Source organism: Tamandua tetradactyla, chromosome 11 (genome assembly GCF_023851605.1).
Source record: "Tamandua tetradactyla isolate mTamTet1 chromosome 11, mTamTet1.pri, whole genome shotgun sequence".
NCBI classification, from domain to species: Eukaryota; Metazoa; Chordata; class Mammalia; order Pilosa; family Myrmecophagidae; genus Tamandua; species Tamandua tetradactyla.
In genome coordinates, this window is record NC_135337.1 from 14375696 (window position 1) to 14403437 (window position 27742).

General features: G+C 41.1%; 1 protein-coding gene across 1 annotated transcript; it reads right to left on the reverse strand.

Moving 5' to 3' along the window:
* Window positions 1–2071: 2071 nt before the first annotated feature.
* On the reverse strand, window positions 2072–26430 carry FNDC7 (fibronectin type III domain containing 7). Its single transcript, XM_077119476.1, has 12 exons — window positions 26368–26430; window positions 25830–25848; window positions 21819–22073; window positions 20721–20981; window positions 17995–18252; window positions 14520–14774; window positions 12779–13036; window positions 12010–12264; window positions 11069–11323; window positions 7914–8174; window positions 4962–4991; window positions 2072–2103 (listed from the first exon to the last, which is right to left on the reverse strand). Exons 1-12 carry the CDS (start codon window positions 26428–26430, stop codon window positions 2072–2074), a joined length of 2202 nt encoding a protein of 733 aa, XP_076975591.1.
* Between the last annotated feature and the right edge of the window lie 1312 nt (window positions 26431–27742).

The following is a 27742-nucleotide window of genomic DNA, read 5'->3' on the forward strand; positions in this document are numbered from 1 at the left end:
TATGAAATCGGATCGCGAACTGACGCCTTAGTTGAAATTCTGAATTTACGCGTACGATTCCTGAGAGGAAGGGGCGGCACTTCCCTTTACAAAATAACTCTTCGCTTTGCAAAGTGAGTCATAGTAGACTTCATCTCATTAGCCAGTTGAACTACCGAATCGAAAATTTACCTTCCAAGTTTATTTTATTCATTTTTAAGGGACACAGTAACTGTGTAAAATCATGAGGTATTACACAGTTCTAGAACTATGCTGTGTGTCTAGAACTATGCAGGCTTTCGGGAAACTAAAAGTAAGTGGGCACAGACCCACTTCTTTCCCCTGAAGAATGTATAAACTCATGAGCACAATTTGCGGCATGCCATAGGTAGTCAAAAATTGGTTGAAAAAGTAAATGCCTTAATGAGTGATGACGATATAAATAAATGAATCGACTAAACAATAATCATTTATTCAACAAACACAAATTCATGTGCTAAATTGCATGAAAGCACACTGTCATGGTTAGGAACAGGTGTCAACTTGGCCAAGTTGTGGCACCTGTTCATCTGATTGGGCAAGCACTGGCCTGTCTGTTGCAATGAGGACATTTCATAGGATTAGGTCATGATCACGTCAGCTACATCCACAGCTGATTCCATTTGTAATCAGCCAAAGGGGAGTGTCTTCTGCAATTAGTGATGCTAAATGCAATCATGGGAAGCCTTTTAAGGAGGACTCAGAGGAGACAGGTTCCATTCCTGCTTTGGCTGGTGAGCCTCTCCTGTGGAGTCCATCCAGGCCATCCATTGGAGTCATCGGCTTCGCAGCCTGCCCTGTAGATTTTGGACTCTGTGTTCCTACGGTCACGTGAGACACTTTCATAAATTTTATATTTGCAAGTGTTCCCTGTTGATTCTGTTTCTCTAGAGAACCCTAACTAATACACACACTAAATGCTTTAGGATCCAAAAGAAGTGATCCTTACTGGAAGCTGATTCCCAGATGAGGTGATCTGAGCTCTGACTTGTTAGATAAATTTATTTGCTGAGAAGGTAAACACTGCTTGCACTATTTTTTTTTTAAATAAGTTTACTGACAGAAGGATAGCATTTTTCTAAGTACAGATTTATGTTATACATCATTGCGTTTCTTGTTCAAAGATGATAATAGCAGTTATAGTCTAAGCAGGGATATAGCCAATAAGATTGATTATACACGCATACACACACTAGATGCATGCATGCTAGTCAGCCACAGTTTGAGGCTCCACCCTTGACTGCCTCTCCATCTGAAGTCTTTGCTCATCCAGAAAGCATGACTACACTCCTTCTAGCATCATGCCAGCTGCTGTGCTTTCCTAGACACTCCTGTGGATGCCACAGCATTTGAAGCTTTGATTTGTCGAACCCTCCCCCCACCCCCCCAGCAGCTGGCTTTCCCTCCTAACTTGTGATGAAGGCATCTGTTACTATAGGTTTTTGTGCCAGCTGCTGCTGTCCAACCTGTACTGAAGTCGAGGCAGGCAGTTTGTCTTGGGATGAGCACTGTCTAGGGTGGGTGGTGTGGCTTCTCTGGAAGTGAAAGTATTCAGCCCATGAATAGTTAGGGGGCTGCAGGCAAGTGCCGGTGTTGATGGAACTCTCCTGAAGTGGATGTGTTGAAACCTGTGAGGTGTCTGGATGTGAAGTCTCGAATAGAATTTCTACTAATCAGATCTTTCATGTTTTCAGGACTTTCAGTGTGCTGGCTCACGCTAGCAGACTTCCAGAAGACTTTCTGGGGTTCTGGATCCGTTTTTCTCCAGAGCCATCTCCGTAGCAGATCTTGAGCTACTGCGCAGGTGAAAACACACCCGACCTTGCCGGTTAGAAGTGGAGTCCGAGTTGTTTTTCTAAAAGCCATGGGAGCTGTTGCTATCCTAGAGGCATTTATATTCTAATAGATCTTCCAACTCTACTCACTAACAATTGCGACAATTCTGCAAAATAAATGAAAAACTTTAAAAAGAAATCTTTTCAGTAGAATCATACAAAATCAATCTAAATTACTCACTCAGTCAAGTCTTTCTTTTCATCCAAGGCTCATTGTGTCACTCAGCATTTCTCTTTCCTCTGTAAATCACTGAAAGGGCAAGGAAGAGGCAGCAAGACGCATTAAATATGCAGACATTTTCTTAAAATAAAAAAGCCCTCAGGCATCTCTGAGATTCTGCTTAGCATTTTGATTTGAAATGCTTTTTTGCAATTTTTCACAGCTAACAAATCAGGAAATTAAGACAATCTGAACTGTTCAAAGAAAAAGAAGAAATTGACCGGCAGTTTCTAACCAAGATGATCTCTGTTCATGAAATGAATCTTGCTTCATGAAATTAATCCCCCTGAAGATTCTCTTTGATATCAGACTACTGACTCAGGGCAAGGAACTTTCATCTCCACCCTCAGGTCACTTTGTGTGTTCCCAGGGTAATGCAAAATTTAATTGATTCGTGAGTTGTATAGGGAGAACACGAACATGTTCAACTGCTGAGGGAGTTGCAGAGAGGAAACCCTCCAAGTTCCCTGGGACTATTGTAAATAGGACCTTTAGAAGATGAAGATGGTATTTTTAGTTAGCGTGTGGCCCAACTGTATTAGGGTGCACCTTAATCCGTATTACTGGAGTCCTTTATAAACAGAAGAAATTCGGATGCAGTCAGTCCAAGAAACCCACAGGAGGAGATCAAGGATGTTACTGTGTAAAGAGAGACAAAGATGCAAGCGAAGAAATCCTAAGGATTGCAGTAAGCCAGCACCAGAACTCTACAGCCTTTGAGGAAAAAGCATGGTCTTGCTGACATCTTGGTTTTGGACTTTTAGCCTCTGAAATCATAAGATGGTAAATCCCCATTGTTCAGGTCAATGCAGTGTGTGTTATTTGTCAGAGCAGCCCTGCAATCTAGCCTCTGAAATCATGAGACAATAAATCCCCATTGTTCAAGCCAGTGCATTGTGTATTATTTGTCATAGCAGCCCTCCAAACTAAGACAAGGTTGAAGACTGCACTTTGCTAAAGAAGGGAGAAACACTGACAAGCTGAGGCCGAGAGGACAGAGAAGGGGGAGAATAGTGACCTAGGGCAGTGCTTCTCAAACTTTTTGGAGGTTGATAGACATGCAGAGGCCCAGGCCCTATCCCTCTTCAACAGGCCTGAACCTTAGCATGCTCTATTAGCTTTCCAGGTGTTTCTGATATCCACCAAAGATTGAATACTACTACCCAAGCAGTGCTTCTTAATTTGAACCTACTATAAAATCACTTGGGGATCCTGCAAAAATGCAATTTCTGATTCCGTAGAACTGGGTATGGCCTGAGACTGCATTTTTAGCAAAGCTCTCTGGTGATGCTCCTGCTGCTGACCCTACCCTCAGACCACATTTTGAGTAGCAAAGTCCTGGCGTTACAGTTTTCAAGCATTGCAACCCTAATAAAATCTTAGGGAAAGCCAAAATATAATACAACACTTTCCTCCTCAGGGGGCTCCCAAGACACTTTGATGACCATCTGGGGCTTAGGGGAACGCTGATTAAGAACCACCATGATAGTAGAAACAGGCTCTAAGAACACAGACCTGTGTCCACGTACATTTAACTGAAGATCAGGGCCTATGACCGCTTGTACTTTGGGAGATTTTTAAAAATACTTTTTATCATTTAGAAGTTTCCTCACAATTTTTAAAAAAAAAACTTGTTATTTTGAAACACTTTCAAATCTAAAGGACAGTTGCAAAAATAATACAAAAATAATACATATTCCCCCAACCCCCCAGACCTCACAATTTGTTTTTGATAAGCCAAGTCTGTTTTCCTGTAGCCACCAGAAACAAAATCAATAGGGATTATGCTTATTTCAGACATGCAGGCAGGCAGGAATTGAAAGTATGCGTTCTGCTATGCTCAGGGAAGCAATGGACTAGGGAGAGGAAAGGAACCCAGACAGAGGACAGGTAACAGGAAGAGACTCCGGGCCAAATCCCTGTTGGAGGTGGTGTTGGGGTAGGTTTCATTTCCATTCACACCTCTGAAATTAGACTTGTCTGACTGGGGCACTCTGCGATGTGGGACGGATGATGTTCTCTGGGCTTTTTCCACAGCTCGGTGTAGTCATCTCCACTGCCTGGCCCAAGAATGGCCTCCATGGGGCCCCCAGGATAGCCTGAACAGGATGCAAAACTGAGGAGGCAGTAAGGGTTAGCATCACCCCAACTTCCCTTTTAGCACTCCTTTTCCTCCTTGGAGTCTACCCACTCATCCAAATTGGGATCAGACATCTCAGCTATCTGCAGGATAAGAATCCCTCTAAAGGGGTCAGAGGGATCCTGTCTACTAAAACTACCCTGTTCAGCATCCTGTTCAGCAACATCAGCATCAGGTATTACCAGAACCTTGTTAGAAATGCAGTCTCAGGATCTCCCAGGACCTACCAAATCAGAGTCTAAATTTTAACAAGGTCCTAGGTAATTCCATGCACAATGAAGTTCTAGAAGCTCTGCTCTGAAGCAGCAGTTTTCAGTCTTGACTACATTTTCAAATCATCTAGAAGGAGCTTTTAAAAATCCAGACCAATTAAAACAGATTTTCTATGGCTGAGGCCCAGACATCTGTTGTTTTTAAGGTCTCAATATGATTTCAAGGCTCAGCCAGGGGTGAGAAGCCATCTCTAAATTGCTGCCCCTCCAGGGAATGGGTAATTTTACTGTGGGGCCTTGGAAAATGGAAAAGACTTCAAAATCCACAGAAATTGATCTCAACTTGCAGATTCTGAGGGGAGGCCCTGTAATAGGGGAGGAGTTATTAGACAGGCAGGAACATCTCACATCACAGAAAGGAAACATTTGCCTGTCTGACTAATTGAAAGTTGGTTTTGTTCCTGACTTCATTAGGTCACCACTAAATGCAACAACAATAATACCATTTTATTTTATTCATGAGAAAAATGGCTTACCCATTCCAAGTGTACTTCCAGAGCAGGTTACTGAAATAAATAAAAACACAAGCATTTAGATATATTCCTTGATATGCTCGAGGTGGTGAAGGTATAATTTTAGAAAGAAAAAAAAAGAAAAGTGAACCAAAGGATAAATGAGAACCAGCTTGGGTTATAAGAGGAGATAGCTAAGAGAAGTGTGACCAGCAAGTTACTTCTCTTTTCAATGCTTTAGCTTATCTTTGAAGTGGTAAGAAGTATAATACCTACCTCATAGGGTTTTTTATAAGGATTTACTGCATTAATACAAATAAAGTTCTTAGAATATTAAAGTATTATCCTGGTTAACAGAGTAAGCCATCACTAATATTGCCACTAAAAACTTTCCCAAACACATATTTTACCAAAGAGAGCAAAGGTGGGTTCCTTAACTTAAATCTAGATAACTGAGCCTTACTAAGGTGAAATGGCTGCAAATTTGAGATGGCACCCCCTCCAAAGTGTTGAGCTCTGACAGAGACTCCTGGTAGCTAACAAACCAACCAAAGACTAACTTTCTAGGGGTTGAATTGTGCCGGTATGGAGCAGGAGAAACAGCAAAAGACCTCATCATAGTCTTACTAGCTGTGCAATCATAGGCAAGCACAAAACTCATGTATCCTCTTTTTTGAAATTTAACATATATTGTGTACTTTCTATGTGCCAAGTTCTGAGGTCAGAAAAATCACTGCTTAATAGGGTAGACAACACTCATTCTACTCACAGGAAAATGGTGTGGTAAGGATGAGAGTGCTGTGGGGCCATCAAGAAAGGAGAGGCTGGGCTAACTCAACATATGGGAATTGGAGAAGTCTTTACAAAGGAGGGGAAATCTGGACAGGTAGAGTTCTCTAGGTGGAGATGGGGTGCAATTCCAGGCAAAGAGAAGAGTAACTGCATCAGCACAAAGCATGATGTGGCCTGGTGTGTGTGTATGTGAATGATTCCATGTGTCTAGACTAGAGAACAGAGTCCTCTCAGGAGTGACAATCTGGAATGAACCTAGAATGACACTGTCCAATACAGTAGTTACTCATCATCTGTAGCTATTGAGCACTGAGAGGTACTGTAAATATAAAATCACACCAGATTGCGAAGACTTAGTGTGGGAAAATAAAGAATGCAAAAGACCTTATTAATGTTTACATTGATCAAATAGTTGAAATGATAATCATTTGGATCTTTTGGATTAAATACAATATATCGTTACGCTTAATTTCACCTGTTTTTATTTTTTAATGTGGCTACTAGAAAATTAACATTTTTAAATATAGCTTGCATTATATTTTATTGGCCAGTGTGCAGGGCTAGAAAGACAAATTGGGGGAAAATTATGAAAGACCTTGATTACTATGCTCAGAAGATTGAACTTATGGGCAATAGAAAATGTTTTAGGATTTTTTTAAACATAAAAAATTGGATCAGTGCCTCAGAGTGGTAACTTTGGTAATAGAGTGGAGGCCAGAGTGAAGGCAGGAAGCAAGGCTGGTGCAGTAGTCACTAGAGTGGTGAAAACCTGAAGTATGGCAGTAGCTTTGGGAATGAAGAGATGGCTCCATCATGAAGGCAAACAGGACAGGACATGGAGATAACTTAGATACAGAGAAAAAGTTCAAGAGTTCCTTTTTCTCCTGTATTTTGAAATGCATGGGGTACTCCTGAAGGCAAACAGGACAGGACATGGAGATAACTTAGATACAGAGAAAAAGTTCAAGAGTTCCTTTTTCTCCTGTATTTTGAAATGCATGGGGTACTTCCAAAGTGGAGGTGTCGAGATGGAATACGGATTTAAAGGTTGGGAGAAGAGCTAAAGATAGAGATTTGTGAGCCTCTGAGTCTGTTTTCTCATTTATAAATTGGGGATAAAATTTGTTGAATCCAACTTATAAGGTTATACTGGGCATTCACTGAGATATTGGAAGTGAAAATACTTGACCAAGTGTAAAATATGCAAATGTGTTGGAGTATTGTTATTGTGCTTTAGATTACTCTTCCTAAGAGCTTATCCTCGCCCAAAAAACCTACTCCTGTCCCTTTTCATAGGTCCTTGCTTTGGGCAGCTTGCCCTGTGGGTAAGATAATGAAAAACAAGGAATTAGAGCATGGCAGCCAAGGACAGCATGAACACCCCCTCAAAAGGAACTGGCCTGGTGCCATCACTAGGAACCATCTTGAACCTTCCCATTATTTAAAAATAATTGGACATTTTAGATTCTGATTATTAGTAAAGGTTTGTGAACCAATATGTCTCTTCCTGTGTTTCTTGGAAAGTTCCGGGGCTTCATCGTCTCTTTTCATTCCTTTTATTCTGGAAGTATATGAAAAATATATGACTGTGCTCTGGGCAAGGCAGCAGAAGGGGCTGGAATAAAGAGCAGGAGAATTGCTAATGTTTTCTGCCAGCTCTGGGGAGTTGGCAGTTGCTGACAGTTTTGTGATCACAGGCTGTCTGCCCACTCACATTTCCAAACCTAGCTTATGACTTATAAATTCGTTTTATCTGATCCTCCAACTCTTTCTCAGTCATAAATCTGGATCTCTGCAAATAAAGGTTTAAGTCCCTTAATTTCCAACATCCCAGGTGCCTATCATTATCTCTAAGACTATGTTCCAACTCTATCCCCAAACCTCAAAGCAGAAAATAGTTTTTAATTTGCCCATTTAAGCAACAAACATTTGGCCTTTTTTTTTTTCTGACGTGGAAGAGAAGAACCAGGAAGGAAACATTGTCACAAAATTGAAAAATAATCAAGTGTCCTAATTCCAAGAAGCCTGGGGTCCCTGGCAGTCAGAATTGGCCTGAGGCAGACATCTGAATATTTCACCTTCCCTTCAACTTCCCTACATAGGAAATAAGTGTGATGGCTGATGTCTTAATTCACAGATGTAGTTGGAGATTCGTTTTCAATAAAGGGTCATAGCTTACGCTACCTGAATATATTTTTTGGGGACAGAAAGTAAGCTTCATTCCTGTTTGAGCTACTGGAGAGACCATCACAGTATACACATCCCCACAGGGAATCTCGGTGACATCACAGAAATTGAGGCCAGCGCTTGGGGCACACGTGAAAATGCCTTTGGAGCCGTAGAGGTCAGTGCTGTAATTGGCAGAGCCCCTGGAGACTTGCCAATAGATCCGGATGCCATTAGGGCCCAGCCTATACAATTTCACCCCCAAAGGGCAGCAGGCACCTGGAGGATAAAAACACACAAACAAGAAACCCTCAAATCACTTATTCTACCAAAACCAAACATGGTCTTTATTACTGCAAGAAAACAGTGTAAACATTGTTTTAATTTAACATAATTAAATTCTGGTTATGATTAGAACAAGATTTTGTGAAGGGTTGAGAAAATGTTCTATTGCTAAAAACGTAGCTAAAATCAGGGTCACAAAATCCAGCAAGCATCCTGTTATTGCAAAAGAGCTAACCGCTCCTTTTCTGCTTCTGTACCTGCTTGCTTACTTGCTTCAAAAACCCCAGGATGTGGTTTATACCTTTAAAAGCCTGCACAAAATCAGGCTGGGGGCTGCACTTTGGTACCCCAATAGTGGGGACGGAGGGCAGACGCCAGCCGGCTAATAAAGACTCCTAATTGGCTTGCAATTTGATATTGTGTGGTCTTTCGGTTGGTGCGCCCCACTACAATTTGATGACACACTCAGGTTCTTCCTGAATTGGGCCACATGTGCGGGGGGGGGGGGGGTTGGGGGGTGGAGCAAGAGTTTTTTTGTATAGACAATGGTATGTTATAAAGGTCCACATGGCAGATATGTATTGGGTATGACGCAGACTATAAATACGAGTTAAATGCAAAGAACTTTGTCAAAAGCCTTCATAATACCCTAGTTTATATTTTATATATACATATAATATAAATATATTTATATTTTAGTGGGGATAAACTCAAGTATAGTCAATTGTATTCAGCTTTAATTGAAAACAACAATTTTGCTGAGCTGGGCAGCAATACAACAAGCAGTTTGGTCCATAACTTCATGCATACCAGTTGATTAGGTACTTATTTTTCTTTTCTAACTATCTTGGGCAGGCCACCCATTACGTGTCAAGCGGGGCACCAAATAGTGAATTTCTCAGTAACTAAAATAAAGATGCTATTATGTAATAATAATAAAAAAAAATTCCATTATAGATCCTCAGGCTCCTTTGCTTTATTCTCTCTCTTTTTTTTTTTAATTATTTTTTCAGGTGTGAAAGATAAGCAATGGGCCATATTACCAGAGCTGGATATCAGTGTGAGAACTTAGGCAGCAAATGTAATGAAAGATAACAGCCAAAAGAAAGTATAAACCAGTTTAGAGGTAATACTTTTAAGTCAGCTTAGGTGTAGCACTTTATAAATGCTTTTACATTCTGATTTATTTTGATTCTCAAAACAACTTTTATGAAGTGCTTTAGTTTCTTAAGGCTGCCAGAATGCAATACACCAGAAATGGACTGGCTTTTCTAAAAGGGATTTATTTAGTTACAAATTTACAATTCCTAGGAGAAAATGCAGCTAACTTTCATCTGGCTTCTCTCTGTCACATGGGAAGGCACATGATGCCGTCTGCTGGCCCTCTCTCCCAGCTTCTGGATTCATACAGCCTTCTTTCCCCGAGATGTGTCATTTCTACATCCTGAAAGGTTTGAGTCTGGGCTGCTGAGCCGCTCTTCTGACCTCTCTCTTTCAAGCCTCCAGCTAATTAAATTAAACATCATTCATTGCGGAAGGCACTCCCCTTAGCCAACAGCAAGATGTTAATAGCCTAGATGAATTTCACAGGCTGGTGACCTAAACCCACAGCAACAGAACTGGGCACTATCACCTGGCCAAGTGGATACCTGAACTTAACTACTACATGAGGTAAACTAGAAAGAAATTATTTTCCCTATTTTTCTTATCGAAGAAACAGGAAATCAGGGAAGTTAAGACAATACAGCTTATAAGAAGCCAGATCTTTAAACTCCTAGTTGAACACTCTTTGCATTGCCACAGAGACGGCAAAGCTATATTTCAACTCTCCCATCCCATGCCCTGGGCAGACATAACTCTTTCCTATTAAGCCTGGGAGACATCTTCAAAAGTTTTTTTCCAGTCCTCCAAGCAGCCCTGTGATGAATTAGAATTATACAAGTGGGGTCTTATTTCCTAACTGTGCCCTAGTTCTACTTTCTCTGCTATTCCCTAATGGTTTGCTCTTTGCAAAGAACAAGGTGTGCTGGTTTGGAGTCATGTACCTCAGAAAAACATGTTCACAACCTTACTCCATTCCTGTGGGTGTGAACCCCTTGTAAATAGGACCTTTTGTGGTGGTTACTTCAATTAAGGTGTGGCTCAACCCAATTAGGATGGGTTAGTCCTATTCTTGGAAGCCACAAAGGGAGAAGTCATAGGAGCAGTCAGAAGTTAGAAGTCAGTGGAACCTGGAAGAGAAAGGAGAAGATACCGCCGTGTGAAGGAAAAGCCAAGGAACCCAAGGATTGCAGGCCATCAGCTCAGAATGTCACAGTCTTCAGGGGGAAAGCATTGCCTTGCTGATGCCTCAATTTTGGACTTCTACCTTCAAAACTGTGAGCCAGAAAACTAAAATACAAGGTATGATACTGTCAGTAGACAGATGCCTTTGTTCTCTTAGCCTACTGAAACAAGAAACCAAAGAAGGAGTAGGAGTGACTTAGAAGAGAGGTAGTAAATTTTTTAATAGTAAAAAAAAAAAATTGAAGCTAAATAGAATGTATGATCTAATGCTGTCTGAAAATTTTGCCTGGTTTAGTTCCTCTGTGCTATGGGTAGATGTATCATATAGAAACGCCGTCTCCCTTCCGAAAAAAGAGGTTGGTGAGCATTGTTATCAGGAGAATTCATTCATCAACTACAAACTGGAGCCTCTGAAGCTTTGCGGTTCTAAGTCATGGGGGACACTGTAACATTTTAGAAAGTAATTTGGATTTATATTCCAACTGTGCAAGCTAGGCGGAGATAGGGCATCTTTTTAAATGAAAACGAAGGGCTTGCGTCTGGATCTACATTAGTCAAAGTCCTTGCTGACACTCTAGAACTAGAGTTTAGAATTCACTTACTAGACAAATAACTTCGGTTGGCGCAGTTCACAGACAGCCCAGTGGCACTAATTGTTTTTAATGCCACCGTATAATTGACGCCACATGTGATGCATCCCAGGAGGCAGTGGTTTTGATGGGTGTGGCATTTAGACTGTCCAGCATGTGACTCCAGAATTGCCACAAAGGTTTGAGCTCCAGTCCCAACGGTCCAGCTCACATTGATTGCTGACTGGGTGACCTGAGTTACTGTCAGACCATCTGGACAGCACGGCACTTAAATGGGGAAAAAGAAAAAGAATTGGGACTTTATTTCCATTTCATTATATATAGAAGGGAAAATGATGTCCAAAGGCTTCAAGTGATTTGCCAAATTTCATTCACATGCAATACTATGTAAGCTGAAGAAACGACAGCGTTCTTTTATCAAGTGCTTACTAAACATCAGGCTTAAGTAAGTGGTAAGTACTTTGCAGTATTAGTTAATGTCATATTCACAACCACCCCATGAGGCTATTAACCTTCCTTTACCAATTAGAAAACTAAAACTCAGAAAACATTTTTTTTTAGTGAACAATTTGAAAAGGGTTGAGCCAAAGCAATAAAAAATAAACCCGCTCACTTGTTTACTCGTTAGCTGTTCTGGTAGATTGTGTTGTGGGGGGAGTATGAATTCTAAAAATGTTTTACAGAGTCAGTGTATTCCTCCTTTGATGTCAATGTGTATGAATGTATTTGTTTTCCAAAGATATTTTTACCTAGCCTGTGGTCCAAGTGTTGAAGGTTTTATTTTTTCCAAGACTGGAGATCTTTGAAAGGCCTTTAATTAGGTTTACTATATCGTTAATATATCCCTACCATATTCTAGATGGATTGAAGAAGAAAATTCACCCCTTAAATCAATTTCTAAGGATCCCACTTAAGCACTTAAGTCAGTGCCCACACTGATGGTTGCTACCTACCCGTTTCTAGGAGCACACTGTAGCTGGGCAGGCTCCGTCCCACCTGTGTCTCGGCCACCGCGGTGATGGAGAACAGGGAGCTGCAGGGCAGGCCTGCCATGGTGCAAGACTGCCCCCTGCTGCTGCACCGGTACAGCCCTCTCTCCCCTTGGGCAGTCACCGTGTAGGTGGCGTCATCATTGGTGGCTTGCCAGTGCACAGTAATCATGGAGGACGTATCCGTGGAAACATTTTTTATTTCAGGACTGCAAGGAGCTAAGAAAATTGAGACTATTCATTGAAACATCATGAGTCAAAAATATCACATCCCATTTGTTCTAAAGCGCCTTTCCCCCCCACACACCAAATTGTCATTCCTTTCCCTTACATGCCATGAATGTAAAGTTGTTGATGTTGACCTATGGTATTGGGTTGCTACGGTGTGAACTAACTGGAAAATACTTAAGAGCATCTTAAATTCTGAAAGTCAAAGTAAATAAGGCAAAATCTGCAATCTTAACCTTCATGGTGTGAATAAAGGACAGAACTGAGTGGCTTATGGGATCACTGGTAAAACCTTCTGCCCTCTTCAAGGTCTCTTCTCTTATATTTTTTCCACTCTCCTTCTTTCTGTTCCGCCTCTCCTTAGTCCAACAGGGGCTCTAATGGTACCCACAAAAAGAGGTTAATGGGATTTAGCCTTCTTATAGGTTTTGCTGATGGCTCCTGAGGGTCATAGCTGTGGTGAATCATTCAGACATGACTGAATGAAGCCACAGTTGTACCATACCTGTGGTTATCAGTTGAGAAATACACGACATGTTGCTGCCCCGGACTTCACTGAATGAATACACTGTGATATTGTACTTGGTGTCACACTCTAGAGCCGAAAGGGTGCAAGCAGGGGCAGTGTCGTTGCATTCAACCACGTTGTAGCCATCCACAGCCTTGGTTTCGTAGAGTTCGGCACCACGGACAGGGGACCAGACAATCTCCACTCTGTCACTGGTCACGGACACGGGGTTAATGTCCTTGGGACAACAGGGAGCTGAAAGCAGATGCAGAGACAACAGAGGTCAGCACGGGAGCCACATCACCAGAATGGGCCATCAAGGTCCTGACCTCCCGATACCCAAAGCTTCTGCGACTGTCCTCAGGTCTGACCAGGTGTGGCCTTGGCCTCACCCCCAGTGTCAAGAGGATAAATCCGCAGCATGACATTCAAGATCATTACAGGCTGTACCCAGTGTACACGCTCAGTTAGGTCTGCCCCCACTCCCTGCCACGCCAGACTCCTCAGGTCCCCACCCCACATGTGCTGTCATTGCTCTGTGCTGGAAGATGACTGTATCCTCTACCAGGACATCTTTCCCTTCTTTACGTGATGAACCATACTTAATCTAACTTCTCAGATTATATCAGCTTTTCTAGATACTAGACCAGATGAAGGTGGAAATTTTTTAAAACTATAATTGTATTAAAACAGGCCCAAAAGGACCCTGAGGTCAAATTCTGACAGATGTACAGCCCAGCTTGGAATTTGTCTGGCACGTTGGTGCTGCACCTAAATTCCATTTATCCTTAAAGATCCAGTGTAAAGCCACACATTCCAGAAGCTTTCACCCTCCATGTTCTTAAAATCCTACTGATAGTCACCCATTTTCTCTTAGCCTACAGATTCCAGAGTCACCAAATTATTTGGATTCCTTTGTACTGATAAATTTTACTGTAACCCAACTAATATTATTTATACAACTGTATTCTAGTGTTCTTATTTATAAATATACTTAGCTAATTTCGAGTCACACATTCCAGTCACTTAACTAAAATCAAGCACCTCCCAAATGCCACTCACTTACAATAAGCATTGAGAATGAAAAGACAAATCAAATATGATCCCTGCCCTCTAGAAGATCTAAGCCTAGAGAAGGAGAGAATAATAGTAACAGGAGTGGTGAAGCTAATAAAAACATTTGCATGATGTTCTACCTCCACTTATAAAGGCCTTTTCACATTCATGTTCTCATTATTATTTGCCTCATTTTGCACTGGAGGATGCAGAGGAACCAGTGAGATGGACATCATGAACTGATGCTACGAGTTAGTAGTCAGATTAGGACTTCAACTCAGGTATCCTACTCCAAAGCCCTCCACAGCATGGAGCATCTTCACCACCGCATCCCTGTCTCTCTGGTCTCAAAGAAAGAGTGAACTACTGAGAGGAAGGAATTGTGTCCCTGTTAGCATCTAGCACAGGGCTGAGCATTAAGTAGATTTTTGTGGAGAGTTCAATTTTTTTCAGAGCAGGGCAAACAACTGTGTTCTTTCCCTCTTTTTTCACCACTAGACCTTATCTCCTTGCTAGGCTGGGGTCAGCAGAGCCAAAATTTCCAAGAGATTCATTTTCCATTCTTGTCCACAGAATGACTCCCAGGTGGCCTACGTAAGTCAGTAAGTGCAAGAGGTGATCAGTTCTGCTGCTGTGTTTAGTGAACTCAGAATCCCCTTCGCAAGCATCAAGTGCGATTTACCTGTGGTATAATTGAACACGTCACCCAAAGGACTCTGTCCTGCCTTGTTATAAGCGAAAACACTGATAAAATAGGTGAAGCCACATTCAGATAGGAAATTGCATTGGGTGAGGGATGTGTTACAGTGTACTTCCAAGCCATCATCACTCTTCACAAAGGCCACGTAGTAATCACCAAGCTCGACGTTGGACCAAGCAACAGACAGGTGGCCAGGGGGGTCTTCTTGGATCATCACTCTTCCAGGTGCACAAGCAACTAGGAAATGATAATTAAATACAAAATATTTGTGAGAGCATGGCGGGAGGTTTTCCTTGCATCTTTGCAATCATCCAGGATTTCAAGACAACCCAGAACAGCAACTCTGAGCCTTGTAATAGATTGGATTTGACTTGCAAAACTATGTACCAGCAGCATTAGATTTTTTTTTTTTTTTGCATGGGCAGGCACTGGGAATCGAACCCAGGTCTCTGGCATGGCAGGCAAGACCTCTGCCTGCTGAGCCACAGTGGCTTGCCCTAGATTTTATTTATAGAATCAATGGCCGAAACCATTACAACAGACCCTGAAAATCAGTTTGAATTCACTTGTTACATGAATTTTGAAAAAAAAAAAAAGGACCATTGAGATTTGATAGTCATTTTATGAGGCAGGTATTTTCATTGGAAGACTTGATCTCTGCCACAGATGAAGCAAGACTGGCCTGAGTGGAATAGAGAATATCCCTGCATTTATCCTTTTTCAAGTTAACAGCAGCCACCATTCACTTTGCTTTCAATTAATGTTTTCTCTAATTCTTCCGAAAAGTATCCTCACTTTACAGGTGAGGAAACTGAGGCTCATAGAGGCCAAGTGAGTTGCCCAAGCACACACAGCTAGCGCGTGATGGAGCCCGGCCTTTCTAATACACCCCAGAACCTATGCACAGTCTCAACAATATGGAAAGCTCTCCTAACTGCAGTGTTCTATGTGTTGAATAACAATACAGAATAATAACATCTTATGCACGTGGCATCCTCCAGGAAGCGCCTTAAACAGAGAGTTAAGAGATCACGTGGACAAGGAACAGACCGAGTAGTATGTGCAACTCAGTGCAAACCAAGGAAGACATTCTTTAAAGTCCTGAAATTTGTCTCACACAACATATGTTAGACTATGTCAGTAACAGGTAGGCATCACCTTGGTGAATACTGCCTGACTTCCAGTATTGAGGCCATGCCTCCATTACCCAGGGTCAGCATGGAATGAAGTTCTCTGAAAGAATGAATTCAAATATAGTCTTTCAAGCCCAAGCTTTTAAAATTTTAGTCATTTCTGATGGAACTCTTCCTAAAATATGTTACACATATCTGGGCCCAGGAAACAAACAGAACTTTCTAACATAGCCCTATATGTTATTGATGAGTTAAAGTCACTCGTATGATCATGAGTGATTGTGCTAAACAGAAACTATAGTGGTATCTCCTGGGCCAATAAGTGTGCAGGATTATTTTAGTGGCACTTAACCTTGGCTGAACATTCGAATCAACTGAAGAGCTTTAACAAACTGGTCATATCCAGACTCCATTTCCAGCAACTCTAATTTAATCCGTCTGGGTGGGGCTTGGGTATTGAGAAGTTATCAGAGCTTCCCAGCTGCTTTTAGCGTGCATACACAATTGAAAAACACCACATGATTTGCTCCTGCATTGGATGACTAACTTATAGCTACTGTACCTTTTGAAAGTGTGTTTCTTTTCTCCTCCCTCACTGTCAGATATGACATCCTTGTAACCATTTCAAATACATTGTACACATTAAATTATAGTACAGAGGTTGTTAAAAGAGAAGGCCAGTCATCCAGTTTGTTATATCAGTGACTTTAATTTAACAATAACTCTAAAAAATCTGTGCACCTGAGCGGTTGGCTCTACTTCTTTCCTGTGAAATAGACTCAGTGACAGCTCTCTTCTTCATTGCTTTTAAACTTGAATGGCCTGATTCTGACTGTGGGATAAAGTGAATGTTTTTGTAATTATCTACACTTTCTTTAGCTTAGAAGAGTGAGATCAAGCAAACCTGGGCTTGAATCCCAGCTCTACACACAACCTGTGTGTCCTTTGGAGAAGTTATTTAGCTTCTCTGGGCTTCAATTTTCTTATCTGGAAAGGGAGATAATAGAGACTGCTTTGCTGAGTTGTCATGAGAATTAAATAAAATAGTGTATTTATAGTGCTTGGAACATTGTGGGTCTTCACTAAATGTTAGTTTCCATTCCCAAAACACATAGATATTTCTAAATAGAGGAATCAACCTCCATACATACATATGTTTTGTCTCTATGATAAGAATAAAATGGGAAAATGTCCAAACATATTCAGAATTTTAGACATGCTATTTTTATCTTGAAAAATAGTCCCACCAACTCCAGGTCTGTGAAGAAGAGGCAGTTATCTGTATTGTACAGTCAGAGCTGTGTATGACTCAAACTGGATGCTAAGATTTTAATAATTTTATAAATTAAAAAAACTCTAATTAATAAAAGATCTGAAGTAGGAGGCTGGCCTTGTGATTTTCAAAGATGTGTTTTCACCCCATGCATGATGAACTGATTTGAAAATACTATATGTATCCCAGAAAAGCCATGTTTTAATCCTGATCCAATTTTGTGAAGGCAGCTGTTTCTTTTAATCCTAATTTAATATTGTAGAGTGGTAACTTTTGGTTTGGTTATCTCCACAGAGTGCAACACACTCAATTGTGGGTGTGACCTTTTGATTACATGGAAAATATGACTCCACCCATTCCAGGTGGGTCTTGATTAAGTTTCCTGGAATCCTTTAAAAGAGGAAACATTTTGGAGAGAGTCAGAAATGGCAGAAACGACAGAGCCAATGGAGAGAGAGCAGAGACATGGATGTTTAGAGATGCTTGGAGCCCAGCAGACATTATCATGTGCCTTCCCATGAGATGTTAAGCAAGCCAGAACCTGAAAAGAGCCAAGGGAAGCCAAGAGATGAAAGCCAGTCCCAGAGAAGCACAGTGAAGAATCTCTAAAGGAGCAGAGACTGAAAGCAATGGAGCCCAGGAGCAAGGGACAAGCAGATGCCAGCCACATGACTACCCAGCTGACAGAGGTGTTCCTGATCCATCGGCCTTTTTTGAGTGAAGGTAACCTCTTGTTGGTACCTTAATTTGGATACTTTCACTTCCTTAGAACTGTAGATTTGTAACTGATTAAATTCCCCCTTTAAAAAGCTGTTCCAGTTGTAGTATATCGCATTCCAGCAGCTTACTAACTAATACACAGGATACCTTGTTTCACTATAGTATTATTCAAACTCATCAGAATGTGCAACTCAGTGCTTTCATTCAGACCACGCTTTCATTTTCACTTCTTCCAAAGTGTCCCAGAACATCAGTGGATGATTATTTACTTCCCTTAGGGCAGTCACTTTGACTTGTCAGTCCCACAGTGCTCTCACTCGTATTTACATACCAGTTTTTAGGGTCTCTGCTGAAGCTGATTTGCTAGATCCAGCATCATTACTTGCTAAAACTGAAATCAGGTATTCAGTTCCACACTGGAGGCAAGAGATGGTGCAGGAACTGAAAGACGTACTACAGCTCAGCTCTGAAGAGCCACTCAAAGCCATGACGGTGTAGTTGAAAGCTCCTTCTGTCAGTGTCCATGAAACAGACGCCTTCAGAGCCTCACTATTAAAAGAGACTTGAATGTTGGAAGGAGCACGAGGACCTGTATTTTTGAGAAACAATTGTTAAGCTTTTGCAGTAGCCTCAAGAACCTGAGTGTGATTTGGTCAAAATGATGTTGTAGAGTGGAGGATGAGGAACTCTAGTACTAGGATAATTACAAGTGTTCAGAGCATGAAATTGGGATTTAGGGTACCTGGGAACTGGTAGCATGCCTTCCATTACCTATGCAAATTCATAATTAGCTTTGTGACCTTGGCCATGTTATTTAATCTTTATGTTGTTTTTTTCTCATCTACAAGTGATCTAATAATATCTGTGCTTTATCACGCAGAAGGTGCTAAATAAATGTGTTTTGAATGAATTAATGAATATACTATTCGATGAGTGGTTGAAAGAATTAAATGAAATTATAAATGTGCAGGGCTAAAAGGACCATGTGGCTATTAAGTGATAGGTCAAATATTCTATTTGATTAGCTTCAACAATATTCCTTCTTTATTTGTGGCATCTGCTAAGACTTTTCCTGTAACAGCTTTTAGATCATAATTGTTTCTAGAGGAGCAGACTTTCTCTCCATCCTCAGTCAAAGAGAAGGGGGGAAAGTCTTGAGTGTGATGGTCACACATTAAGACTGTCTTTCTGATTGTCTCTAAAGCACATCCCCCTACAGTCTTAAGAAATATGCCCCCCTTTCTTCAGTGTTATCCCCATGAAAAACTTGAGGAGGTGCCCTGCTGAGATGGGGAGGAGAAAATTTGGCCTCAGTTTTCCTCTGGGACCTGTGCAAATAAATCCCACCTGGCCAGCCTTAGAAAACTGCTTGGACAACCTGCGAGCAGAGACCAGAGACCTCTGGACACATATGGGATAAACAAAGAAGACCCTGTTTGAGAACATTCATTTCTCTCCCAGGAAGGCCACCTACCATGATTCCCCCATAGCCATATCGACAGAACCCTTCCCCCACTGCATAATCAGCTTGTCTGCAAAGGTAGATCTGCTCTGGGACCAAGGCCGATGGGGAAGCCTGCGGTGTTTTAAAACAACCTTCTTTCCCCCACCATGGAGTATGGCTCGAAAAAAAAAAAGAGTAAAATATTGAAAGGCCAAACTCAAATTCTAAAACTTTTTATAACATGGGAAGACAAATGAAGGAGAAGACTTTAAGAAACAATTCATCTCTATGAGATGTCTCTCCTGGTCCCCCAGCCTGATGTTGATGCTCTCCTCTGTGCCATGCAGTGTCTAGGCATCCTTCAATCAAAACTCTCAGTACACTGAGCAGTAACCACAGATTTACGCATTGGTCCATACTGGGACACAATCAGTTCTCTGACAGTGGTGATCATGTTTTATTTGACACTGTATCCTCATAACCTTAACAACATCCAGTGGGCCCTCAATAAATGCTTGTGGAAACAATGAATGAAAGGAAGAATGAATACACGCATGCATGCATGCCTAAGAAAGATCCCAGGGGAATGGCTTGTCACCAACATCCAGACTCACCAGGTCCGCCATGAATTACCCGTAGGACCACCTGGTTATAATTTCTCCTTAGAGAAATATTGTCAAAGGTAAAATCTTCTCTTCTCCCTACATTTCTGCCTGGGCCCCCAATGGGACTTTTACTCCCTTTCAAACTTAGGGAATGTTGGAGAGAACATTTCTGGTTTTTTTTCTACTCTCTCTCTTTGGTCCTCCCCAAGGGAAGAAATAGCTAATCCAGTTGGTGAAAGACTGACATCTATTAGTCCAGTAGATGGCTTGTTCTACCTCAAAAGAACAAAGATCTCCCTTCCCACTATTTCCGTCATATTCCACTCTCCTTCCTTTTCATTGTTTTGGTCCACTCCTGCAGCTCAGTTTGAGCTTCCAGTCATCATTCATTAGGGTCCCTTAGTCGGGGTGTTTCTGTGGTTATTATGGTGACAGAACATATTCATTCTCCAGTTTCTCAGCCTTCAACTGGGTAAGAGGTGGTAGGAAGCCCCATTAGCCCTTGGCCTCAATTGTGTCTTTCGGGACGTAAATCTGCCTGCCACAGCATAAAGGACCGTGACAGTAGGAACTCCGTTTTGTTCGCTGCTGTATCTCTAGAAAAATGCCTGCTCAGAATTAGCATGCATGCACGAAGTGTCTGCTGAATTGCACTTCTTTTTGTTTATCCAATTGGCCTGAGCCCCAGAAGGGACAAGGGTAAATGATAAACCCACAAGAATCATTTCCTGTTGTGTGATATTGAATGTTTATGTTGAAACTGAGTTGGATATCAGAGGGGGAAGTGCCACACTCTGTGTAGTCTGAGCAGCATTTCTTTATACCTTCAATAAGCATTTAAACTATGGAAGAATAGTCAAGGATTATAAATAGCTTCATAAGAAATTTAAATAGCTGTGGCTAGCTGTTCTGTACTTATCACTTACACTGCTCATTATGGCTACAATGTACAGGCCCCTTCATTAATAAAAAATAAGGCTGTTTGTGGTTGAGCTGGGAAGTCCTTACTTGTTCTCTGATTACAGGTAGAGTCGTCTCCAGGGATTCCATTAGCATTCCATGCATAGGCTTTTATGGTGTAGAGAGTCCCAGCATCTAAACTGGTGAATGTCAAGGAGGTGTTTGTAGTATTCTCTTTCCATATTCTACCCAAGCCATTGGCTCGCATAATGGACACGGAGAATCCAGTTGCCATATATACAGCTTCCCACAGCACAACAATAGTGTCTGGGCTTGGAGAGCTTACTTCTAGAATTGGTGCAGCCAATACTGAAAAAGACAAAAACACATGTATATGCATAAGGCAGTCTGATACAGGATCATTCAAATTTAAGGATAAGTAAATTGAAGTTGATTATCCATATTATAAAATAACTATTTGCTTTGCAAAAGGATCTATGCCACAGTTCTAGTAAATAATTGCTATTTAGGTATGTATTAATCATAAATGACTGAGCAGGGAAATGGGGAACAGAGAAAACTTCATATTAGGCATTACTTTCAACTAGAGATGGGTCAGAAAAAATGAGGTAAAACCTCCCTGTAATCATAATATAAATCGATGGGGAAATGATGGTTTATACTATTTTGCTGTGCACGTAGCTTTTCAGATATATGCCTAGGTACAACTTTTACAACTTTATCAAATTAATCTAAGTAACGGTGATGACAAATTCCAAATATTTTTATTTGTTAACATATATGCTGTGCAGTCACAGTGCAGCAAAATCCCTTCTGATCATTCTTTATTCGGTTCTTTATTCCACTGGGTCTTCATGGATAACTGAGGTTAAAAACACAAATCTTTTTTGCAGAGATTTAAAGGCAGAGATGTTTTTCTTTGCATGGGCAGGTATCGGGAATCAAACCCGGGTCTCCGACATGGCAGGCGAGAACCCTGCCTGCTGAGCCACCGTGGCCCACCCAAAGCAGGGATGCTTTTAAAGATGGCCAGAAATGGATTTTATTTTCCATATAATGCCTCTGGCATTTCAATTCCACCTCCTCCACAGGCATCTGAGCTCCCAAAAGAGTCATCTGTTGACTTTCCAGTATAACTGGTCCCTTTGACAAGAAACCCTCAACAGAGGACAAGGATTCAGCCACCTGTCTTTGCCTGCTTTGGGGGCGATGCCTGGCTTCTCCCAGCAGCACTGATAGATCTGATGGTGATTTGGTACAAGGTCGCAGCCTTCAGGCCTGTCACAGTGCCTGGGGAACTGGCCACCATGGTTTCAATGACCGTGTTTCCATCTTCAGCTGCAAGGAGGTAACTGGTGGCCCCTGGCACTGTAGCCCATTCCACGGTGATACTGCTGCTGAGTTTTGAATATGCCTGATCAATAGTGGGTATTTCCAGAGCTGAAAGAGATTTTGAGGTTGTATATCAGCCAGGATGTTTTCAAGGATCACATCTCTCATCATGCTACATTTCAAACTAAGTCATTCTCTCGCCATCCTTTAGCCAAAACCTTTGCCCTTGTTTTCCAGATCAAGGAAAACCCAAGAAAAAGAAAGGCAAAGCTGCTCTCCAGAAGAGAGTCAGAAATCTCAAATCAGAGGTTGAGTCATTAATTCCCATTCAGGGATAGGGTTTCTAAAGGGCTTTTTCCAATTGCTTGGGGGTTGATTTGCACTTTTTAAAAGAGTTACATGAGATTGGAAAGTGATTGTGGGAAGGGACTCAGAGAAGAGAGAGCATATTAGAGGGGCTTCATTTCAGAGCATTCTGTTCTAGTTAGGCTTTCTGTGAATTTCCTGGCCTGCTTTGTCCTGGAGCCCCCCTCCCCGCCCCTAGGATGCACTCTATCCCCCCACCTCCTCCCAGCGCTGTCCACAGTCTCACACACTTTGTTGCTTCCCAAATGGCACTTAATCTAATGGAGGAAGGAGGGGAGAATTCAGTTCTTAGTTATAATTACTCCAAAGTACTTTCTTTCATATTTTCAGAATGGATCAATTTTTAGATTCTCCCATGTAAAATAAACTTTATTGTCCCCTTCTCTGTCAGATCACCTCGGCAAAGATTGCTCCTTACCTTGGCTTGGCCTTAGCTTACCAGGGGTATTTGAATACTTATGTCATGAGTTTTCACAAGATGTTCCTTTGTTTTGTATATGGGATAAGAGCGAGAGCATGGTAATCAAATTTACTACCTTAAAAAAAAATTCACAGGTGCAAAAATGTCCTGGATGTAGATGATCCAACTGGAATAAAAGGTCAAGCCAAAATAGCTGAGTTTTAGGTTTGAAATCAGCACGTAACCTTATACATTTAATATACTTAATGTCCTGGGTAGAATCCCCAAATGCCAAATCCAAAGCTAAAGTGCAAACCAAACAAAACTATAGGACAAAGAAGGAGAAATGGTAAACAAGGACCAAAAGTGTGACTCCCCAGTATCAACTCCCTCCCCCTACCTGCCCCAACTGAGCGCAGGCTACAGACAGCCTTCTCTTTCTGTGCCAGTAGTCCAGAGAGTTGGCTTTGGCAGCTTCTCAGAAATCATCTTGCTACAAAGAACAAAGTCTCCACTATTCACTGGCCAGACATTCCTTGAACAGCACCCAAGACTCTCTCCTTTACCATTGAAAGAAAATTATGGTGGTCATTTATGCTGGGAAAAAGTTGCAGGCCTGTTCATCTCAGCCCTTTGCTAGCAGAAGCTGAATCTCTAGGTAGAGCCTGAGTCTCCTCTCCCGGCTACAGGATACAAACTCCAGCTGGGGCACCCACGTTCATCCTTCCCGGCACCCCCCTCCCCCAACACACACATACCTCCTCCACTCCCCCAGCTATTTGTCTGGAGTCCTGCCTCCTTTCCCCTAACCGAGCAGTCTTCTTTCAACACCTTCTGTTTCCTTTGTTCCCACGGTTTATCTCATCTCCTCCATTAACCAGTCCTGCTCATTCGAATGCAATAACTTTCTGGAAAAATGGCAACTTAACTAGTCACAGACATAGAAGGACTGATAGTGCATTCATAGAGAGGTTCAAAGGGCATCTAGAAGGCTGGCATGACACAAACTGTCTCTCCATTGGCCTGTCAAGGGGCCTGAGGACTCCACCAAAACTTGCCCCATTGAACTGATCTAGGAGAAGCACACTTATCTGGAAGGAGTATTGCATGAAGCTATTATCAGCAGGATGGAACACACGGGCACATAGTGGAAAAATAGCCAGGGATATGGATTGCAGGAGAACTGGGGTTAAGCTCCACCTCTGTTATTTGCTATTGTATGAACTCGGGCAAGTCATTTAATCTTCGACTCTCAATTTTCTCCCTTGAGAAATCAGAATATGATTATTATCTACATTGTAGAATTGTTGTAAAGGTTAAATGAAATAGCTTATGTCAGCGTTTTGCACTGCATTTTGAAAGCAATGAAGGGTAAGTTATTTTATGGTGTGTGTGAGTGTGAGTGTGTATGTGCATACCAGGAAAAGCAAGTTTTGATGGATTATGGGAAAGGGAGCTAGTTTGGAAAACCCAGCTCAAATGGCACTGCCACGGAGGGGTGCTAGTGAGCATGGGACTCTGGGAGTCTAGGCAAGTACAGACTGGGACACAAATGGCCTGTTTTACAGTTTTCGGTCCTAGGGCAGGCTTTGGCTATCACCAGCAAAGAAAGATCAACACCTCTGTACCGTGGTCCCCTTTTAAGAGATGAGCAGCTCAGGAGACATGTGTAAAGTTCCACAAATTAGCAGTCACCCCTCACTCTTCCTTATCTCTGTGTTTACCCACTTACTGGATTAATGAAAGAGAAAACGTCACCTCCCTAGGTGCAGGCAACCACTCTGATCAGTCAAAAGGGAAACACTTTGATTCTCAGCTTCTCTGAGGTCTACCAAATCAGAGTTTTAAAGTAGCTCATGAGGCCCCAGGGGCCAGACACGGCAGACAGCCCATGACAAAGCCCAAAGAGAATCAAACTAGACACATCCAAAATGAAACTTACACAGTGTCAATAAAACACATCCTATCTATTGGAAAGGCAGGTTCAGGGAATCATCAGTGTCTTTGTCTGCCCCGCCCTCTCTAATGAGCTCTTTGATAATGTGGGTGATAGGCAACTAAAAAGAGGCCAGTTTCATGAGAAGGCGGTATGTCCTGGGCGTGCCGAGACTGCCAGAGACAGCACAGCTATATTCCGTCTGCCCAAAGACGATTTCAAAAAATTAACTTTGTATATGGCAAAAAAAAATCCTTTCCATAGCTTTTTAAACCAAATCTGACCATCTCTCAAGAGTAAGTGAATAAGAGAAAGGCGGGAAATATTTCTTTTTTTAAAACCAACCCACAGTAGACGCAAGGTATTGTGAATTTTATGGCTCTGTCATAGGTCTTTATCAAATTATTTAAATAAACAAATTGCAAATTTAGAAATTATAAAATAAATTGCTTTATTTCCCCTTCCTTTTCTGTGGTATGGACAAAATAAATCAATATTCTTCTAATTTATGTTGAATTACCATGAGAGTTTATTGGTGATATAAGCATAAAGTATTGGTCTGGGGACTTAGGGTTCTAGAATGTAAGAACTGGGAGAGGCCTCTAGGGTATTATCTTTGCCTTCATTTATACAGAAAAAAATGATCAAATCTTTTTAAAAGAAAATCTTTTCCCAGTTCTGAATTACCGTAGTCTATATTTTAAGGGGGCAATATTCAGAAATGTAGGGTCCTTTTTGACTAAAATAGGAAATCTTGAAAATTTAATAAAAAACTGCCTTTCTAGTTTTCTCCTCCAACAGAAGACAAATTGGAGAAGTTATATAAATTATACTTCACTGTGTGTGACTAAGACTTTGCTTCTTTGATTGGGATGATGACTTGCAATGTTTTGCTCAAGGCTCGCTATGTGTAAGAAAATGCATGACTACAAGACTCAGTATATTACAGTACTCAATAAGGACACCTTACAAGGATTTGTCTTTTAAGTTTGATCCATTTATTTGTCTCCTAGCAACTGACACCATGGTTAACACACAGTGAGTGCCTGGAAAATTTTGATTTTTCCCTCCAAGTATAGCCTTTATATATCAGGGTAGCCCATGAAAAATGAAAACTAAATATGGTGGAGGTGGGGATGACTTGTATTTCAGAAAAGTTTACCTGCTTTTGCCGAAGCAACCTGAAAGGGAAAGTTTAAAAAATTAGAAGCACAAAGAAAAACACCATTTGGGGAAATATAAACAACATAAATCAGAGCAGTGATAAATTAATCACAACATTTTTATACGAATGTGAGCAATCTTTCTAATCCAAACAGAGTACTTATTTGCACAAATCCTTTCCCAACCCTCAATTCTATCACAAATCCTTTCCAAACACTCAAAGCAATCCTAACAAGAACCTAGAGGCTGGAGGCAGATCACATTACTATTTCATTTTTCTCCCTGAATCTGCCTATTGATCGAAGTCAGTGGCTGTTGACAGATTTTTCAGAATTCTTTGTTCTTAAAATATAACAATAATCTTGTTTTCTTTCTCTAGTATAGTGCATTAAATTTCAGACACACAAACATACAATCTTGGTATCGTCCAAAATTGTCTTGCTTCCTCTCTTCCCACCCTCCAAAAAAAAGAGAAGAAGAATAAATGTATCTTTTTTTCCTAAATAGTCGCAGGTGGGTTGGGATGGTGAACTCACCATTTTAAGACATATAAGACCGAATCCAATCAAAGACAAATATTTCTTGGGTCCACCAGCCATCCTGATGGACATGGTTCTCACATGGCACTTAAAGTGGTCAAAGTCCTCCTTGCTCGGCTGGACAGCAGCGCTGTTGGTCGCTGGGATGTGGGCAGTGATGCTCAGAATGGACCCTGAGAAGTAGCTCCTCCCCTTCAGTGGAGAGCTGACCTGTAACTAAGGACACCTAGAGACTGGCAGAGCCAGGTATTGCAAAGAGAAAAAAAGAAGGGAGGTGAAGAAAGCTTCACCAAACCCTGTAATCTGAGTTTCAAAGAACTATGTAAAATGCTCTCCTTTTCTTTAAAATGTTTTTCTTTTTTCTTTAAAAAATTTACAAAGAAAATCATACTGTGGAATGATCACTTTACACTTGGGAGGTCCTGACCAGTTTTGTTTTGTTTGCCTTTATTTGTGTGATTGCTCTTGTTGTTTCAGTTCAAAGTGATTGGTCCTATGGTCAAGCAACCTTGCTACAAAGTTTCAATATGTAAGATAAAAAGGGCAGGAGCATGTCTCTGCACTAAGAAAAATAGTGGGAGGTCCCTGAGGAACACATTTGATCAATTCATCCCCAGTACCACTGTGCAGTTCCAGTGCTTTTCCATTCCAGAGCCATCAGGAAATTCAGGCTTATTAGTCTAAGCAGTATAATATTTCACCCTAACAATAAACACATACATAAATGAGTAATGACCATAGCTGACTTGTTGGGAATCACACACGTATTAAATGGTGAAAATGGGATTAAAAAATTCATCAGTCTGACGTCTGTTTCCAACCAAGATGGTACAAAAGGAATGAATTTACCTTCCCTGACTTCAAGACTTATTATAAAGCTACAGTAATTAAGACATGATAGTACCAGCATCAAGGTAGACAAAAATAGATGGATGGAAGGGAATAGAGTCCAAAAATAGATCCACGCACTCATGAGCAATTGATTTTCAACAAAGATGAAAAGGGCAATCCGATGGAGAAAAGATAGTCTTTTTAACAAAATAGTGCTGGGAAAACTGGAAAAAAACATGCAAAAAAAAAAAAAAAAAACGCATGATTTTGATACATACCTCACACTACGTACAAAAATTAACTCAAATGAATCATATACCTAAATGTAACACCTAACACCATAAAACCTCTAGAAAAAAATGGTAGAATATCTTTGGAACCTTGGGTTAGGCAAAGATTTCTTAGATACAGTAGTGCAAGCATGATTCATTAAAAAATTGATAAAGTAGACCACCAAAATCAAGTAGTTTTGTACTGAAAATATTTGAAAATCACTTATCTGATACAGAACTTGAATCAAAAAGTATTTATACATTCTCAA